Source organism: Vulpes lagopus, chromosome 6 (assembly GCF_018345385.1).
Source record: "Vulpes lagopus strain Blue_001 chromosome 6, ASM1834538v1, whole genome shotgun sequence".
Classification (NCBI taxonomy): domain Eukaryota; kingdom Metazoa; phylum Chordata; class Mammalia; order Carnivora; family Canidae; genus Vulpes; species Vulpes lagopus.
Window position 1 is genome coordinate 70,463,792 of NC_054829.1, and position 17,413 is coordinate 70,481,204.

At 57.4% G+C, this 17,413-nt stretch overlaps 2 protein-coding genes across 9 annotated transcripts in view; both read left to right on the forward strand.

The window, feature by feature from the left end:
- Positions 1-5,969, forward strand: part of ACIN1 (apoptotic chromatin condensation inducer 1) — a 35,990-nt gene extending 30,021 nt beyond the window's left edge. For 3 of the 6 annotated variants that reach the window (XM_041758156.1, XM_041758160.1, XM_041758161.1), the window contains 10 exons: positions 90-132; positions 998-1,131; positions 1,229-1,381; positions 1,898-2,039; positions 2,563-2,708; positions 3,107-3,214; positions 3,353-3,460; positions 3,702-4,026; positions 4,138-4,238; positions 5,034-5,969. In XM_041758156.1, coding sequence (XP_041614090.1) covers positions 90-132; positions 998-1,131; positions 1,229-1,381; positions 1,898-2,039; positions 2,563-2,708; positions 3,107-3,214; positions 3,353-3,460; positions 3,702-4,026; positions 4,138-4,238; positions 5,034-5,360 — 1,587 coding nt within the window. In that variant the 3' untranslated portion in view covers positions 5,361-5,969. The remainder of the gene's footprint in view (positions 1-89; positions 133-997; positions 1,132-1,228; positions 1,382-1,897; positions 2,040-2,562; positions 2,709-3,106; positions 3,215-3,352; positions 3,461-3,701; positions 4,027-4,137; positions 4,239-5,033) is intronic. The other 3 variants (XM_041758159.1, XM_041758158.1, XM_041758157.1) reach the window with 3 other exon arrangements.
- Positions 5,970-6,830: 861 nt separating this feature from the next.
- On the forward strand, positions 6,831-16,980 carry CDH24 (cadherin 24). Of its 3 annotated transcripts, none has more exons than XM_041757730.1 (13): positions 6,831-6,982; positions 8,488-8,792; positions 8,985-9,279; positions 9,434-9,553; positions 9,627-9,794; positions 9,952-10,139; positions 10,533-10,786; positions 11,759-11,895; positions 14,152-14,273; positions 14,351-14,462; positions 14,702-14,950; positions 15,515-16,546; positions 16,657-16,979. In XM_041757730.1, the coding sequence occupies exons 2-12, from the start codon at positions 8,592-8,594 to the stop codon at positions 16,012-16,014; spliced, it is 2,346 nt and encodes a 781-aa protein (XP_041613664.1). In that variant the 5' UTR covers positions 6,831-6,982; positions 8,488-8,591; the 3' UTR covers positions 16,015-16,546; positions 16,657-16,979. The 3 variants fall into 3 exon arrangements, with proteins under 3 accessions (XP_041613664.1, XP_041613663.1, XP_041613665.1); XM_041757729.1 differs by having other exon boundaries at positions 6,849-6,982; positions 8,473-8,792; positions 16,657-16,980; XM_041757731.1 differs by having other exon boundaries at positions 6,849-6,982; positions 8,473-8,792; positions 9,099-9,279; positions 16,657-16,980.
- The last annotated feature ends 433 nt before the right edge of the window (positions 16,981-17,413 follow it).

Sequence of the window (17,413 nt, forward strand, 5' to 3'; positions counted from 1 at the left end):
TGTGCTAAGACTGCCCCATCTAACCTCCTTCCCCCCTCTCTGTGGGGTGTGTCTCTTTCTCTTCCCCCCCCCTTTTCTTCTCTATACAGAGCTCGATGCCCAAATCATTCAAGAGGAAGATCTCCGTTGTCTGTAAGTCTAGCCCCAAATACCTAATAAAGGTCAAGAGTACCATAAAAGTTCATAGAGAAATAGATTCCTGTTCTCTCAGGGGCGTTCTTGGGTCACTCCTTCCAACCCCATTCCCTCCACATATATCATCTTGGCATATGTAGGGTTCCATTTTGAAATTCAGTGACAGGCAATCCCTGTCATTTTTCCCAGGTCACATTTCTTTCTTAACTAATGACACTGTGAGATATCTCACCATTTCCTATGTAGCCCTACATGTGTTTCCTCTTTCAAACATCTGAACCCTCAGAACCAGCAGTGAGTTTGAGGGACTCCTCTATACTGTTTATCAGTACATCCTTTATTCTGAAGGAGTGTCTAAGGAAATGAGAGTGTTCACACCTCAAAGAGTAACATTTTCCCAATGAAGAGCTCTAAATAGAAGCATAACAGATCTCTATAACTTAATATGAAGTCGTAGTGTGGAAATGAGCCTAAAACATGATCAGATCATGTCACGATCTTAAATTAACTTTACTTAGATACCGGTGTCACATAGTCTTGTTTTTCTGCATTCCTGTGTCCTCCTCAGTCCATCTTCCCTGGCACTTTAGTTATTTCTACCACTAAAAGTTTAAACTACTCACCACCCTAGTTACCTACCCATCCCTCATTGCCTTCATTGATTAGTTTTTATTGGTCAGGAAGTGGCTCCAGTTCTTTTATTGGTCTCTCTGAAGCATGGTTTCCCCAGTCCCCAAATACAATATCCTTAAGTTAACCTTTTACTGAAATTCCAGTTGAAGGCTATCTGTAGGTGTTATGGTGTGAACCAGCAGAGGACCCTAAGACCATCTAACTGTTCGGTCCTATTTCTTGGGGACAGCAGCTACCAAGGGGGTGCCAGCTGGAAACAGTGACACAGAGGGGGGCCAGCCTGGCCGGAAGCGGCGTTGGGGAGCCAGCACAGCCACCACACAGAAGAAACCCTCCATCAGTATCACCACCGAATCACTCAAGGTGAGGTGGGAGGAGCCAGGGAGGGGAGGATGAGACACATTGAGGTGGGAATAGACACGGGCCCAGTGTAACGGGGTGGGGGGTATCTGTGTCCCAGAGCCTCATCCCCGACATCAAACCCCTGGCGGGGCAGGAGGCTATTGTGGATCTTCATGCTGACGACTCTCGAATCTCTGAGGATGAGACAGAGCGTAATGGTGATGATGGAGCACATGACAAGGGGCTGAAGATATGCCGGACCGTCACCCAGGTGAGGCTCTTGCACCCCAGTGTAAGGGGAGTGGGCAGTAGACTCAAGAGCAGGCAACTAAGGTAGAGTTCTGGAAGGAAACTGCCATGTGTGCAGAGGGTTGGGCTAATTGCCCTTTTAGGGGTCAACAGACTACCAAATCCAACCTGTTGTCTTTAATAAAGAAAATTTTATGAGCACACAGCTATACCAGCTCCTTTACTCTTATCTCTGGCTGCTTATGTGCTCTAACGTCAGTGTTGGATAGTTGCAACAGAGACTGTATGACTCACAAGGCCTAAAAATATTTCTCATCTTGCCCTATACAGAAAAGATTTGCCCATTCTTGCCTTCATTCTCCTCATGGCAGAGTTGAGGCATTAATCCCAAGATCCAGTGGAGGAGAATGAAATCTTTCCCCGAGCGGAAGGAACATTCTAGGTTGACTGTACCACCCTCTCTTAGGAAACCAGAGGCAGAAAAGCATGTGCCAGTTAGGTGTTTTAAGAATTCTGCCCATTATATGATACCTTACAGGTAGTACCTGCAGAGGGCCAGGAGAACGGGCAGAGGGAAGAAGAGGAAGAAGAGAAAGAGCCTGAAGCAGAACCCCCAATACCTCCTCAGGTGTCCGTAGAGGTGGCTCTGCCCCCACCTGTGGAGCATGAAGTAAAGAAAGGTAGGTGAAGCATGTGGCTCCCTGTATTCCCATAGCACTTTATTTGGATATCTCTCTCTCTCTCTCTTTTTAATTTTATTTATTTATTCATGAAAGACAGGCAGAGACACAGGCAGAGGGAGAAGCAGGCTCCATGCAGGGAGCCCAATGTGGAACTCGATCCCGGGTCTCCACGATCAGGTCCTGGGCCAAAGGCAGACACTCAACTGCTGAGCCACCTGGGCATCCTTGGACCTCTTTTTAAAGGGTTTCATGTTTCCTGCTTTTTATTATAGTATCTTGTGTATGTTTTACCTCCCTCTCCTAGTTATTAAGCTTCTTGAAAGCTAGTTAAAATCTGTGAGGCTCCATAATGAGGAGCTTTGCCTAGACGGTACCTTGCACGCTGTAGCTGCTGAACAGTTAAATGGAAGAGTAGATGGAAGAGTGACTGCATGCTAGGGAATAAGAGAAAGGCATGGCAGAGGGAAGAGAGCCAGTACTGCTCCCTGCTGAAAACTTTCTTGTGTTCTCTTTTTGATAGTGACTTTAGGAGATACCTTAACTCGACGTTCCATTAGCCAGCAAAAGTCTGGAGTTTCCATTACAATTGATGACCCAGTCCGAACTGCTCAGGTGCCCTCCCCGCCCCGGGGCAAGATCAGTAACATCGTCCACATCTCCAATTTGGTGAGCCAAAGTCGTTTCCCACAGCACAGCCTTGTTTAGTGTTTGAGAGTTTGAGCTTTGGATTCCTGTTACTTAACTTCAACTCCTAGATCTGCCAGTTATTTACTTACTGAGTGACTGGCTTAATCTCTCACAACCGGTCTCCTCATCTGAAAAATGGGGACAGAGTATCATTGTGCAGGGTCATCTAGAGGATTTGCAGAGGGCCTGGTGCATAGTGTCAGTTAGTGTTACTATTCTTCACTCTTCTCTCATTCCCATGTGAGAGTTCTGGCCCCTGTGCACCCAGACTTTGAGGCTGTACTCCTGTACCATATACTTGGGGAAATCTGAAGACTAGTTACAGGGGTATTGTTCTTACTTTTTTCAAGACTCTGAAACTCCATTTTCCTTGGCAGGTGCGTCCCTTCACTTTAGGCCAACTAAAGGAATTGTTGGGCCGGACAGGAACTCTGGTGGAAGAGGCCTTCTGGATTGACAAGATCAAATCTCACTGCTTTGTAACGGTGAGGGGAGGAAGTTGATTCTCTGGGTTGTGGCATATATTTCCTTTTGTAACAATGTGGGCAGGTTTGAGGGCCTTGTGGCAAGTGGGAGGGATTGAGGCCTGTTGTGACCCTCTGCCTTCTCCCTTCCTCCACCAGTACTCAACAGTAGAGGAAGCAGTTGCCACCCGCACAGCTCTACATGGGGTCAAATGGCCCCAGTCCAATCCCAAATTCCTTTGTGCTGACTATGCTGAACAAGATGAGGTGAGAAACCTAGGGAAAGGAAGGAGGGGAGGGGCAGGGGAGGCCATTATCTGCTAGAATCCAGCTGAGATCCTGGCCAAACCTGCAGTCGTTGAGATTCCTTCTCCCTCTTCTCCCTACCCCTTGGTTCCTTTAGTTGAACCATGGGACTCCAAAATCTGTATGCCCTGGTACCTGGGCTCCTTCAGTGGGAGTGTTCTCCTGTCCATCCTGACTGTCCTTGTCCCTCCTCTACCCACAGCTGGATTATCACCGGGGCCTCTTGGTGGACCGTCCCTCTGAAACTAAGACAGAGGAGCAGGGGGTACCACGGCCCCTGCACCCCCCGCCCCCACCCCCAGCCCAGCCACCACAGCACCCCCGGGCAGAGCAGCGGGAGCAGGAGCGGGCGGTGCGGGAACAGTGGGCAGAGCGGGAACGGGAAATGGAGCGGCGGGAGCGAACTCGATCAGAGCGTGAATGGGATCGGGACAAAGTTCGAGAAGGGCCCCGTTCCCGATCACGGTCCCGTGACCGCCGCCGCAAGGAACGTGCGAAGTCTAAAGAAAAGAAGAGTGAGAAGAAAGGTACTTAGCTGTGGGGACACACATACCTGCTAGTAGGTGGGAAAGGGACCCAAATGGGATGGGACACAGGGTCTTCGGGCGTAAAGACTGACTCCTTTGCTTCCACCTCAGAAAAAGCTCAGGAGGAACCACCTGCCAAACTGCTGGACGACCTTTTCCGTAAGACCAAGGCAGCTCCCTGCATCTACTGGCTCCCACTGACTGACAGCCAGGTGAGTGCTCACCCTCCTGCTGCACTCAGAGCAGGGCCCAGGCTTGATGGCAGTGTATAGGGGGCAAGTCATGTGACTACTGGAGTGAGTAGGCCCAGGCATTGGCTTAGGACAGTAAGGGAAGAAACTTAGCATCACCGAAGGGCAGTCTTAAGAACCAGGTGACAGTATGCCACAGAGAGGCCAGACCCAAGAGTGCAAATGACACAAGACAGGAACTGGAGTTGTATATTTAGGCAGCTGGCTATGCCAGCCATCCTTGGAAGTTGATTTCAGTTAGCTGAGAAGTCCATTTTATAAACTCAGCAGTTTCTCTTTCATTTCTCTACTGTTTTTTTTTTTTTCAATTTTTATTAAGTAATCTCTACACCAGATGTGGGGCTCGAACTCACAATCCCAAAATCAAGAGTTGCATGCTCTTCCCGCTGAGCCAGCCAAGCGCCCCTGAGATTTTTTGCTTTTTAAAATTAAGTTTCTTTGTAATGGACCTTTTGGGAATTGGAGGTTGATGGACTCAGCTAAAGAGAAAAGTCGTTTGTTCACCTCTAAGTAGCTAGGGAAGTACCAGAGGTCAGGCATGGACGGTGCCACTGCCTGTTGTGGGTATAAAAGGTGAACACGTTTGTGTTGGGACCCTGAAGCAAAGAGCAGTGTGATTGCTGACACTTCTCCCTCTTCCTGCTTAATTGCAAAGCTGGCAGTGATCCTGTGTAGGGTCTGGGTACATAGAGACAAAGCAGGACTGGCATGAGTGGGGCTGAGATCCCTGTTCTCTGCCCTTGCTGCCTGCTGCAGATTGTTCAGAAGGAGGCAGAGCGGGCTGAACGGGCCAAGGAGCGGGAGAAGCGGCGAAAAGAGCAAGAAGAGGAAGAGCAAAAGGAGCGGGAGAAGGAAGCAGAACGGGAACGGACCCGACAGCTGGAGCGGGAGAAGCGGCGAGAGCACAGCCGAGAGAGGGACAGGGAAAGAGAGAGGGAAAGGGAGCGTGACAGGGGTGATCGAGATCGGGATAGGGAGAGGGACCGGGAGCGAGGCCGGGAGAGAGACCGCAGAGAAACCAAGCGCCACAGCAGGAGCCGGAGTCGGAGCACGCCTGTGCGGGACCGGGGTGGGCGCCGCTAGCTGGGAACACACGAGGGAGAGCTGCAGGCATCAGCCCCTGGGGGGGTTCAAGGCCACAGAGGGATAGGTACAATCTCCACCTCCCCAGAGCCAGGGGTCTTTCACACCATTTACCCAGTGCTGAAGTATGGCTGCCACCTGTCCCCACATACCAAATGGAGCAGTGGCCATCTTTCCCCCCAAAGCCCCACCCCCATAACCTATCTCTTGGGAGTTAGCCGTCTCCTCCCTCTCATTTCCCATTGTTAAGTTTGAGAGGAAAGAGCTAGGTTAGGGAGGAAGGTGGTTGGCCCAGAGAGGTGAGGAGCAGCCAGGAGCCCCAAACCTCTCATTTTTCCTCCATCCTGCTCACCACCTCCTTTGGGTACTCACAGCCCCCTCCTGGGAACAGCCGGGGCCAGGACTGGGTCACCTATGAGCTGAATCAGCATCTCCTCCTGAGTCCCAGGGCCCCTGCAGTTCCCAGTCTCTTCTGTCCTGCAGCCCTTGCCTCCTGCCCACAGGTTCCACTTTATATCCACCTTTTCCTTTTCAATTTTTATTTTTATTTTTTTTATTATTAAATGATGTGGTCTATGGAAAATAATAAAAATCTGACTTAGTTTTAAATAGTGTGTGCGACTGGCTTTCCTTGGGCGGGGCCTGGGGGAGAGGCGAACTGACTTGAAGAGGAAGGCTGTGGCGTGCACTCGGGCCTGCAGCCCGGACTTCCCGCCCGCCGTGCGTGCCTTGGCCCTGCGCGCCTTGCCATGGAGGGCCGAGGGAAGACCGCTGGGCAGAGGAGGGTCCCTTTCCAGTTTCCAGTCCGGCGGTAGAGGCAGTTGGTCACCTGCTCGCCACCTTCAAGGCGCCTTCCACAGCGGCCGCCAGGGGGCGGCAGCCACTCGCTCAGTGGGCGCCTGTAAACGAGCTTCCCCAAAAGGCTCCACTCCCCACCGCCGTCCCCTCCCGCCGCCGTCGTGCCTCGGTCCCTGACCTGCTCCCTGGGCCCAGCCCGCGGACTCCCTTGGACCCGGTGCCGGCCTTCGCCGCCCCGTCGGCCGGCTGTGCTGCCCCGCACGGACTCCCCAAATGCCGCCGCCTTGCGGCCGGCTTCGCAGCAGCCCCGAGGCGGCGCCGGAGCGGAGCGGAGCGGGAGCCGGGCCTCTCCGCAGCCGGTTCCCAAGTCCCCGCCTCACCGCGCGCTCGCCCGTCGCCCCTTGCGGGGGGCGTGCGGGGCCGCTCGGCGCTCCCGGCTGCACCCTCCCCGCAGCCAGCCCTTGGGAGACGCCTGGCGCCGGGGCCTGGACGTCCTCCCGCCCGAGTGCCCCGCCGGCCGCCGCATCTGTATGCGCCCGGCGGCCCGGCAGCGCCGCCCCCGCCCGCGCCGCGCGGGCCCGGGCTGGCCGGGGAGGGTCGGAGGCTGGGCTCTCTCCCGCGCGCCGCGGAGCCGCCTCGCTCCTCCGCAGGCGGAGCCTCCTTCCCCCGCCCCCTCCGTCTCGCTCCCTTGTTCTCGCCGGGGCCGCTCAGACCTGCAGCGGAGCCGCGGCGCCCGCTCGGATCCGCTCGGGGCTGCGCCCCCGGGACCGGCGGCGGGGGCGGGGGGAAGCTCCCCGCCGGGCTGGGCTGCACAGCGCTGCCAGGTAAGGGCGCGGGCCCCGGGGTCGGGGACCCGCGGAGGGGCAGCAGGGGGCCCGCAGCCTGCGGGTGTGCTCGGAGCGGTGCGCTCCGCGGCGGGGAGCCCTGCCGGCTCCCTTCTCCCGCGCTCGCTTTCCCTTCTCCCCTCGCACCTCTCTCCCTCCTTTCCCCATTTTCCTCCCCGCCGGTTTGCCTCTCCTCTGCCCCTTCCGTCTCCCTGTTGCCCTGTCCTTCTCCACCTCCTCTTCCCCTTTGCCGTCTCCTTCCCCTACCTTTCCTTTCCGTCTTCTCTTTGCCTTTTCCCGCTCTCCCTTCCTTCCCCCGTCCCTCCCCTCTCGCCTCCTCTCCCCTTTCTGCTATCCTGTTTCCCACTCCTCCAGCCCTTTCCTTCTCCTCCTCCTCCTCGTCCCGCCTCCCGCTCTGGTCCCCGGCTTCCCTCGGGCTTCCCCTCTTCTCCCCCCGGAGGGCAAGGACTGGCAGGTGTGTGTCTGCTCCAGGGAAGGAGGGGCGGCAGCACAGCTGCCTGAGGGGTCCCCGGGGGAGAGGGTGGACCCGCGGTGCGAAGGGTCCTCTCCCCAGCCGCCTTCCCGCAGCCCCTCCTGGCTTGCCTCCTCTCCCAGATTGAAGTTCCCGAGGCCTGCTCTGACCCCCGGAGCTCAGCGCTGCCCCCGCCAGCCCATCACAGGCAGGAAGCCCTCCCACCCCCGCACCCCCAAGCCTGTCACCTGTGACTCTCTGCCTGTCAGACCCCGGGCTGCCTCCTGGGGTCCCTTTCCTTGTGTCTCGTGCTGCCATTCTGTCTCAGTCTGTGCTGGACAGTGCCTGAGCCTGGGTCTCGTCAGTAACAGGGAGTCTGGAGTCTGCTCTCCCCTCCCAGCCTCCTGGCCCTGCCACCCCCCCCCCCACTCTACCCCCTCTTCTTTAGGCTCCTGCCCCCTCACCCCACTCTGCCTCCTGAACCCAATCCCCCTTCAAGGACTTCAGCTGGCAGTGTGGGCTGGGGGCAGCACCCGGAGAGGTGGGGTTCCCTGTGGAGGAGGGACTTTCGCTGGCTCTCCACCGTGTCTTAAGCTGCACTCCTTATCATCGCTCAGCCTGACCCCAGACACCCTGAGACCACACCTCCTCAAGTCCCAGCCCCTGGATCTTCAGCCCTTTTCCTGGGAGTCCCCAACTCCTCCAGCCCCCCAGCTGGCTGCTTACCCAGCCTGGGAGAACAGGGGCCGGATCTGGGGTTCCATACCCTCTCGGCATCCCACCTTCCTGTTTTCTTCCCCAGCTTCTCTGCTCAGAGTTGACTGGCTAGAGATTTATCAGCTTGTAGGGCTGGAGGTGAATATAGGCAGAGCCTGGGTGAAGGGGGGGATCAGATTGTGTGCTCTGTTTCAGTCTGGGCTCCAGGCAGTGGGGTGTCTGATTCCCTGGAGGGCTGATCTTCAGCATCTAATTTGGGTTGGGGGTGGGGAGAGTCAAGGGCTTCCTTGACCCTGAACAGCTACCTGCCCTACAGGTGTGGATCCATGGGATAGCCCCAGCACGTCCACCCTTCCACCCCGGCCGGCTCATGCCTCAGTACCCAGACACAGTGAACAGAGCCCTGGCTGGAGCCCAAACATGTGGGGCCTGGTGAGGCTCCTGCTGGCCTGGCTGGGTGGCTGGGGCTGCATGGGGCGCTTGGCCGCCCCAGCCCAGGCCTGGGCAGGGTCCCGCAGGGGCCCAGGACCAGTGCTGCTGCGGAACCGGAGGAGCTGGGTGTGGAACCAGTTCTTTGTCATTGAGGAATATGCCGGTCCAGAGCCCGTCCTCATTGGTAAGGTAAGGACCAGCCCTTCCCGAGTCTGCCCTGACTCTCTAGGCCCTTAGGCCCTGCCCTGCAACTTCACCACTTCTTCAATGACCTTGGGTCCCTCAGGAGTCCCAACGCTCCACCCAGTCCTAGACTTAGACTCTTCACCCTTCCTGTCCCTGTGCCTGGAACCTGCTGCCATTTTTCCCTGACCCCTACAGCTGCACTCGGATGTGGACAGGGGCGAGGGCCGCACCAAGTACCTGCTGACCGGGGAGGGGGCAGGCACTGTATTTGTGATTGATGAGGCCACAGGCAATATCCATGTCACCAAGAGCCTGGACCGGGAGGAGAAGGCACAGTACGTTCTGCTTGCCCAAGCCGTGGACCGAGCCTCAAACCGGCCTCTGGAGCCCCCGTCAGAGTTCATCATCAAGGTGCAAGACATTAATGACAATCCACCTATCTTTCCCCTCGGGCCCTACCACGCCACGGTGCCCGAGATGTCCAATGTCGGTGAGTACCCCAACTCTGACCGTCCCAGGCCCCGTCTCCCAGAGCACCCTCACCTCTCCTCCCCGCATTGCTCTCGTGTCTGGGTCCCCCTCATGTGCTGTTCTTTCCCACCTGGCCCTGCCCCTGCTGAGTGGGGTGCCGGGATGCTCCACAGGGACATCAGTGATCCAGGTGACTGCTCACGATGCCGATGACCCCAGCTATGGGAACAGCGCCAAGCTGGTGTACACCGTGCTGGATGGACTGCCCTTCTTCTCTGTGGACCCCCAGACGGGTAAGGAGAGAGCTCGGAGCCAGGTGGGGCAGCCATGCGGGCAGGTGGCCCCTGATCCGTTGTGTCTCCCCAGGAGTGGTGCGCACTGCTGTCCCCAACATGGACCGGGAGACCCAGGAGGAGTTCTTGGTGGTGATTCAGGCCAAGGACATGGGCGGCCACATGGGGGGGCTGTCGGGCAGCACTACAGTGACAGTCACCCTCAGCGACGTCAACGACAACCCCCCCAAGTTCCCTCAGAGTAAGGGGCCAGGGATGCTTGGGGAGCCATCCTTTGACCACCCCCACCCCCTGCAGCCTTGGGAGAAGCCCTCCCCCCAGCCAGACCCCTGGATATGGAAGTGCTGGGGACCTAACAATGTCTCCTGTCGTTCCCCTCCCCCCGCGCCCCCGTCAAGGCCTCTACCAGTTCTCTGTGGTGGAGACAGCGGGGCCAGGCACCCTGGTGGGCCGGCTGCAGGCCCAGGACCCAGACCTGGGGGACAATGCCCTCATGGCATATAGCATCCTGGACGGAGAGGGGTCTGAAGCCTTCAGCATCAGCACAGACTCCCAGGGTCGAGATGGGCTCCTCGCTGTCCGCAAGGTTAGCCCCCTGCCCCCTGACACTTGCACACGCGTGCTCGTTCCTGCCTCCTGCCCCACGAGGCACACTCCTGACCGGTCTAGAACAGACTCAGGACCACTGCATTGGAGATTAGAGATCATGGTCATCTCGTCCTCTTTCAGATGAGGGACTGGGGCCCAGCAAGGGGGAGAGACTGGTCCAGGACTTCAAATGTAGCCAGGCTCTGATGGAGCTGGGGACAGACCTAGTGTCACAGACTAAGTAATCTGCCTCCCCCTGACCACCACGGCCACTGGCCCTCAGTGCCCACCTCTCCTCTCAGGTGGGCCGAGCACTGGATGCATGGGGAGGGGACCTCTCACCTTCCAGGCTTTCCACGTGCCTCAATCCCTCCCACTCCCTGCCCCCTAGCCCCTAGACTTCGAGACCCGTCGCTCCTATTCCTTCCGTGTGGAGGCCACCAACACCCTCATCGACCCAGCCTACCTGCGGCGAGGGCCCTTCAAGGATGTGGCCTCGGTGCGTGTGGCTGTGCAGGACGCCCCAGAGCCACCTGCCTTCACCCAGGCTGCCTATCACCTGGCAGTGCCTGAGAACAAAGCTCCTGGGACGCTGGTAGGCCAGGTCTCAGCGGCTGATCTGGATTCCCCAGCCAGCCCAATCAGGTGAGCTGGGGTGTGGGCCAGGGAAGGGCCAAGGGCCGGGCCTCAGGGAAGGAACAAGGATGGGCCCCCTTCACTGAAAATCCCACTCACCTCCTGGCAGAGGTCTCCCTCCCTGCAGGGCTGGGGGCTGGGAAAGGCCTGAAGGACCCTCCTCCCATCACCCAGTTCCACCCATCCCTCTGGGAGGATGGCGGTGGTGCCTCCCAGTGGCAGGGCAAGCAGATTGCAAGCTCATCTGATGATGCTGTTGCTGGGTGCCTGGATGGCTACCACTCTTGGTCACTCCCTCAGCCCTGCACATTTCACCCACTTGATCACATTCAGTTCTCACAACAGCCCTGTGAGGTAGGCACGCTCATCCCCAGTTGTTTTAGAGGCCCATCCCTGAGACGTTAAGTTCTTTGCCCAAGGTCACATGGTCAGTAAGCAGCAGAGCTGGGACCAGAATCCAGATTTGTCTGCCTTGAGTAGAGCCCACTCTTCCCACCTTTCGGCTTCCCTGTCACAGGAATGAGGCAGGTGCTGGTGTCATTCCCATTTTGTAGTTAAATAAACAGGGGTTAAACCACTCACCCCCGGTCACACAGCTGGCCTGAGGCAGAGCAAGACTGGGGTCCCTGGGTCCCCAGAACAGAGCCCAGAAGTAAAAAAGACAGGCTGTTTATCCCCCCTTCCACCTCTTTCTGTCTCTCCCCCACCATGAAACCCAGTCCCCCCGAGTCTTTTTTTTTTCCCCCGAGTCTTAAGACAGGCGTTTAGTGTTGGTGACTCCTCCAAGTGGTTTGTCTTTTAAGGGGACCCTAATGTGAATTATGGCCCTGGGTACCCGGGGCAGGCTAAACCCAAAGAGTTCAGGCTCTCTGCCCAGAAGAGCCAAGAGGCCCTGCAAGGTGAACAGAAGGGAGGGAGGAGTAGCAGGAAGCTTTGGCCCTGCCCCCAGATCAGCCCCCAGCTCCGCTCCATCTTCCCCAGATACTCCATCCTCCCCCACTCGGACCCAGAGCGCTGCTTCTCTATCGAGCCGGAAGCTGGCACGCTCCGCACGGTGGTGCCCCTGGACCGCGAGTCTCGAGTCTGGCACAACCTCACAGTGTTGGCCACAGAGCTCGGTGAGGAGCCCTGGGCCCCCAGGAGAGGGAGGAGGCCACAGTCACCTGGAAGAGGAGCTGTCCCTGAGCCGGCAGGGGGGAGGTGGTCACTGCCACCACGCCTCACCAGGGCACAGCACTGGGTTCCCAGCCTGGATCATCACCACCAGGCAGGCCTCCCAGTCTCTGAGGCCGGGCTGGCCTGGGCACGAAGGATCTGCCTACACATTCCCTTGACTTGAAATTCACTCCCATACCTGACTTGCCCCAACCTCAAATAGCTCCCAACCCCTAGGAAAGCCCAGGCTGCATCCTGGCAGACCCTGCCCTGCCCTGCTCACTGGCCGCTTCAGGCTGAAGCCAGGAGCCCGGGCAGGGCTGGGCCCCTCCTCTGGAGGCTGACTTGGGGGGCTCCAGCAGCCCCTCCCAGGGAAGCCATGCAGAGAGCCCTCAAGGTGGAAGAGAGGGGCCAGCTCCTTCCCCTGTCAGCTACCAGTCACCAGCAGCTTGGTTTGGCTGCCTCTGGGTGGCCACGGCCCATGGAGGCAGGGAGACCTTCATCCCCTCTGTGAACCTACCCTTATCAGTCCTGCTCACGCCCCAGGGTCTCCTACCATTACTGCCTGTGTCCCGTCTATGAGGACTGTCATTGTGTGCATAGATGTCTGTGTGTGTCACTGAAGAGCCGTATGTATGTATGTGCACATGCAAGTGTGAAATTCCATGTGTGTGAAAATACACATACACACGTATGTGTGTCTCAACTGAGTAGAGTATTTGTGCTTGCGTGTAATTAGCTGTATGTGATGACAGGTACTTGTAGCTGTTGTATATATTGTTTTGTGTATGTCAGTGTGCGTGGACAGAGTATTTATTGCTTATTGTGTACCGGGTACTGTTTTGAGTGCCAAATGTGGACTAAGTAACGTAATCACCACCACAACTTTATGAGGAAGGTATGCTTATGTCCCCATTTGAAAATAAGGAAACTCAGGCAAAGTGAAGTCAACTAACTTCCCAAGGTCACGCCAACGTTAAGGGGCAGAGCCACCAGATCCTGAGAGGCTGCAGAGTCACAGCCCTTATCTCCTCCACCACCTTGCCTCTCATGTGTAGAATTTTAAGTGGACGGGTTTCTGTTTATGTCCATGTGGCTGTGCGTGACATGGCGTTGCATGCATGTCTGTGGTGTGGTGTGAATGTCCCTGTGTGTGTATATAGTGTGTTTGTAGTTGCCTGGGTGTACATAGCCAACCATCTACATGCATGCGTGCTTGTGTGTGTGTGTTTCCCTCCTTGCCTTCTCACCGTCCCACCAAATCCTGCACTCCAGCAAACCCGATATCAACTAGCGGGCCCTGGGCCCTTCCTGCAGAAAGGAAGGGAGCCCCAAAGCCCTTGCTGGGGGGCCCACCCAGCCGCCTTTGCCCAGGCTGGGTTCCCAGCCCCTCCCCCAGCGCCAGCCAGCTCTCTCCCCACCTGGGAGAAGACTAACAAACCTGGGGGTTTCAGCCAGGAGAGGTGAGCAGTAGGGTGGGCAGGGATACCCGTTTTCCATTCTTTCTTGGGTGGCATTGGCAGTGAGGAGCTAGTCACGGTAATGATGGGGAGCCACCTAATGAAGGGTCGTGGGAAAAAGGGGGCCTGTTTATGGCGGTGGCACCCAGGCTGGTCTGGCTCCCAAGGCCAACTCTTAGTCCTACTCATTGCTATACCGGAGCCTCCCAGACCTCTGATGGAGCATGTGTGTGTGTGTCTGTCTGTGTCTCTGTCTGTCTGTCTGTTTGTCCCACTAGTGCTGTGTATGAATATGTGTTGTCTTAACTCTGGAGTGACACTGAATGCACTGGGTATCTCGAACATCCACTTCATATATGTTGTATTTGTTTTAAATGCTGAGTATACATCGAATCTATGGTATGAATGTGTTTATTTCAGGCCTACTGTCCGTGTGCCTCCTGTATGGCACCTTCTGTGCACCTTTCATTTACAAGGCATGTGCCCTGCATGTGGGTTACTATATATGTATCTCATGGGTGCTTCATGCCTGTTGAATGTATGTTCCACACTGCATATATCTCAGCTCTTATGTGAATGTTGCATGCTTTTGGTGGTGTTCCATTCATTGCACAACACTGTTGCTTGCATATTGCATGCATATACCATGTGTTGCATGTGCATGCTGTGTGCCACATGTGGCACCCCTGCACATGCACCATGTGTGTTGTGTGTAAACTCTGTGTGAGGGGGGTGCATGTGTTCATGTTCTGGCTTCAGACAGCTCCACACAGGTCTCCCGTGTGCAAGTGGCCATCCAGATCCTGGATGAGAATGACAACGCTCCCCAGCTGGCTGAGCCCTATGACACCTTCGTATGTGATTCTGCAGCCCCTGGCCAGGTGAGCTGCTGAGGCAGAAGGCTTGGCTTAAGACCTCCAGCTGCCACTCCATACAAGGCCTCTCTTCTTCCTCCCAGCTGATTCAGATCATCCGGGCCCTGGACAGAGATGAAGTGGGCAACAGTAGCCGAGTCTCCCTTCAGGGTCCTCTGGGCCCCGATGCCAACTTCACTGTACGCGACAACCAAGGTGGGTAGCCTCCTACAACTGTGCCCGTGCCCACCTCCCTGCTCTTCTCCTCCCCTACCACGCTCTGGCCCAGCCTGCCTAACCCCTTCCCACACATCTGGGCTCCCTCCACCAAACAGAAGGCAGAAGTGGATTTGCACACCTTCCCCATTGGAAGCTGTCTCCCTAGGCTACACCCACCCTCCTGGGAAGGTGTCTCACAAGGGGGCCCTCTCCCACATACCTTCCCTCTCCCACAGATGGCTCCGCCAGCCTGCTGCTGCCCTCTCGCCCTGCTCCACCCCGCCAGGCACCCTATCTGATTCCCATAGAACTGTGGGACTGGGGTCAGCCGGCCCTGAGCAGCACTGCCACAGTGACTATCAGCGTGTGCCGCTGCCGGCCCGATGGCTCTGTGGCCTCCTGCCGGCCCGAGGCTCAGCTCTCACCCACAGGGCTCAGCACGGGGGCCCTGCTTGCCATCGTCACCTGCGTGGGCACCCTGCTTGGTGAGTCAGGCCACCTTAGGGCATAAATTGGGGTCCAAGCCTGTAGGGGATGTAGAGAGGAGCCAGGCCCCCGGAAATGGGGAAATCCACCCTAGGGTTTAAAGGATTCTCCCACTGCCTTGTGTGTCCAAGAGAAAAATTCTAGCCTCACTTCCCTGACATTACCAATCGGCAAGGACAGCAACAAGCCATAAAAAGTGTTTATTGAAGCCTGACTCGGGACCTTGTGTGATGCCCAGCACCCCGCTTGTGCTATTTCATTTCATCCTTTCGAGAGCCCTGAGGGAGACTCTTTCCGTGTTTTCCACACAAGCTCTCTAAGGGGCAGAGAGGTTCAGAGAAGCAAAGCTATGGCCCACAGTCACACGGGGAGTCCGGGGTGCAGTCAGGACTCAGACGAGGGTTTGCCAGATGTCAAAGCCGGGTCTCGCCACCCTTAGGCCTCCCTGTGTCCTCTGTCTTCAACCTGCTCTACCTGAGAGCAGGATGGAAGGGAAGGAAGCAGGCTGCCCCGCCCCCGGCCCGTGGGCTTAGAGGCCTGTGTGCACCCTCCCCCCCACCCAGCCCTGGTAGTGCTCTTTGCGGCCCTGCGGAGGCAGAAGCAGGAGGCACTGATGGTGCTGGAGGAGGAGGATGTCCGTGAGAACATCATCACCTATGACGACGAGGGCGGCGGCGAGGAGGACACGGAGGCCTTCGACATCAGCGCCCTGCAGAACCCTGACGGGGCGGCCCCGCCAAACCCCGGGCCGCCAGCACGCCGCGACGTCCTGCCCCGGGCCCGGGCACCCCGCCAGCCCAGGCCCCCCGGGCCCGCCGACGTGGCCCAGCTCCTGGCACTGAGGCTCCGTGAGGCGGACGACGACCCCAGTGTGCCACCCTACGACTCCGTGCAGGTGTACGGCTACGAGGGCCGCGGCTCCTCCTGCGGCTCCCTCAGCTCCCTGGGCTCCTGCAGCGAGGCTGGGGGCACCCTGGGCCCTGCTGAGCCGCTGGACGACTGGGGGCCGCTCTTCCGCACCCTGGCCGAGCTGTACGGGGCCAAGGAGCCCCCAGCCCCCTGAGAGCCACCCCGGCCCTGCCTGCCGCGTGGTGGGGCAGCCCGCACAGGCCCTCTGAGTGAGCCCCCGGTCCACCCCAGGGCCCAGGCAGGCGGCAGCAGCCCGCGGGAGAGCCCCCCAGGCCTCCTCTGGCCTGTGTCCCTCCTCCCAGCTTCCCCAGGGCAACCTCCTTCTTACCTCCCTCCTCCTGAGTGGTCTGTTTGTCTCCCTCCAGGATCTGTCTCTCTCTGTAGCACTCTCCTGTCTAGGTCTGGATTGTGTGGCTCAACTCTGAATCTCTCTGTTCTTTCACTGTGATTCCACTCTCTCCGTGACTCTGTGTTCGTCTGCCGGATTCTAAATCTCTCACACACCTTCTCTCTGTTTCCCTTGCCCACACACATGCTCTGTGTCTGTCTTTTGCCCACATCTGCCTGCATTCTCTCCGGGTCCCTATGACTGGCTTTTTCAGTTTTTTTCTGTTGTCCATCCCAAAAGCAAGAGAAACTTCCAGCCACTGCTGCCCACCCTCCTGCGGGGGGATGTTCGGCCCCAGGTCAGTGCCTCTAGATGATGAGAGGGGAGAGAAGAGGGTGCAGGCTCAGGGATGGCCTAAAGCCCTCCTCCACTCACAGCCTCCCACCCCCGGCTCTCCTGTTTTTCCAGACCTGCCCGCATGGTTCCATCCATCACTCATGGCCTCATCCTGGCTCCACTGGCCTCCAGCAGAGAGAGGATGCCAACCCATCTCCCAGGGCCAGAGCTCCAGCCCCCCACATGGCCGCCTCCCTGGAGCTCTGCCCGGCTGTTGGCCTGCCCTGGGCATCCCAGCTCTGGGCATTGTCTTGTGTGCTTCCCAGGCCCCAGGGGGAGGGGTGGGAAAGGAAAGGGGGAGGCAGCTGGGGAAGGGGAAAAAAGGGAGGAATGGGAGGGGCCTCCATCTCTAATTTCATAATAAACACTTTATTTTCTAAAGCTGGAGCCCTATTTCCAGTTCTGCATGCAGGTTTCTGTACAGAGCTTCACTGGAGCTTCACTGTGCTGAAGGGCGGGAGGAGAGGCCCAACCCGACCCCTCTGGCTCCCTTCTTCTTAGAGGGGCAGTCCATTCATGTCCCTCTCCATTCAGGGAGTTGTTGGTACCCCCACTACCAACTCTCCTATCCCTTATTGATCTCAAAATCAATAAGGGACTGGGGAAGCTAGCTATCCAGGGGGCAAGGAGCCCAATCAAAGTCAGCTGGGGTGGGAGCTGAGCAGAGGGCCATCATTTCTCAGTGTACACTCCCTGAGCAGAGAAGGGAGGTCCTAACTCCAGGCAGGGCTCCCAGTGATACAAGGAGGTGGGTCAGGACAGGTCCTCATGACCCTCCCCTTCCAGTGTAGGGTGCTGCCACTCCGGGGAAGCTACTCCAGTGGGAAGA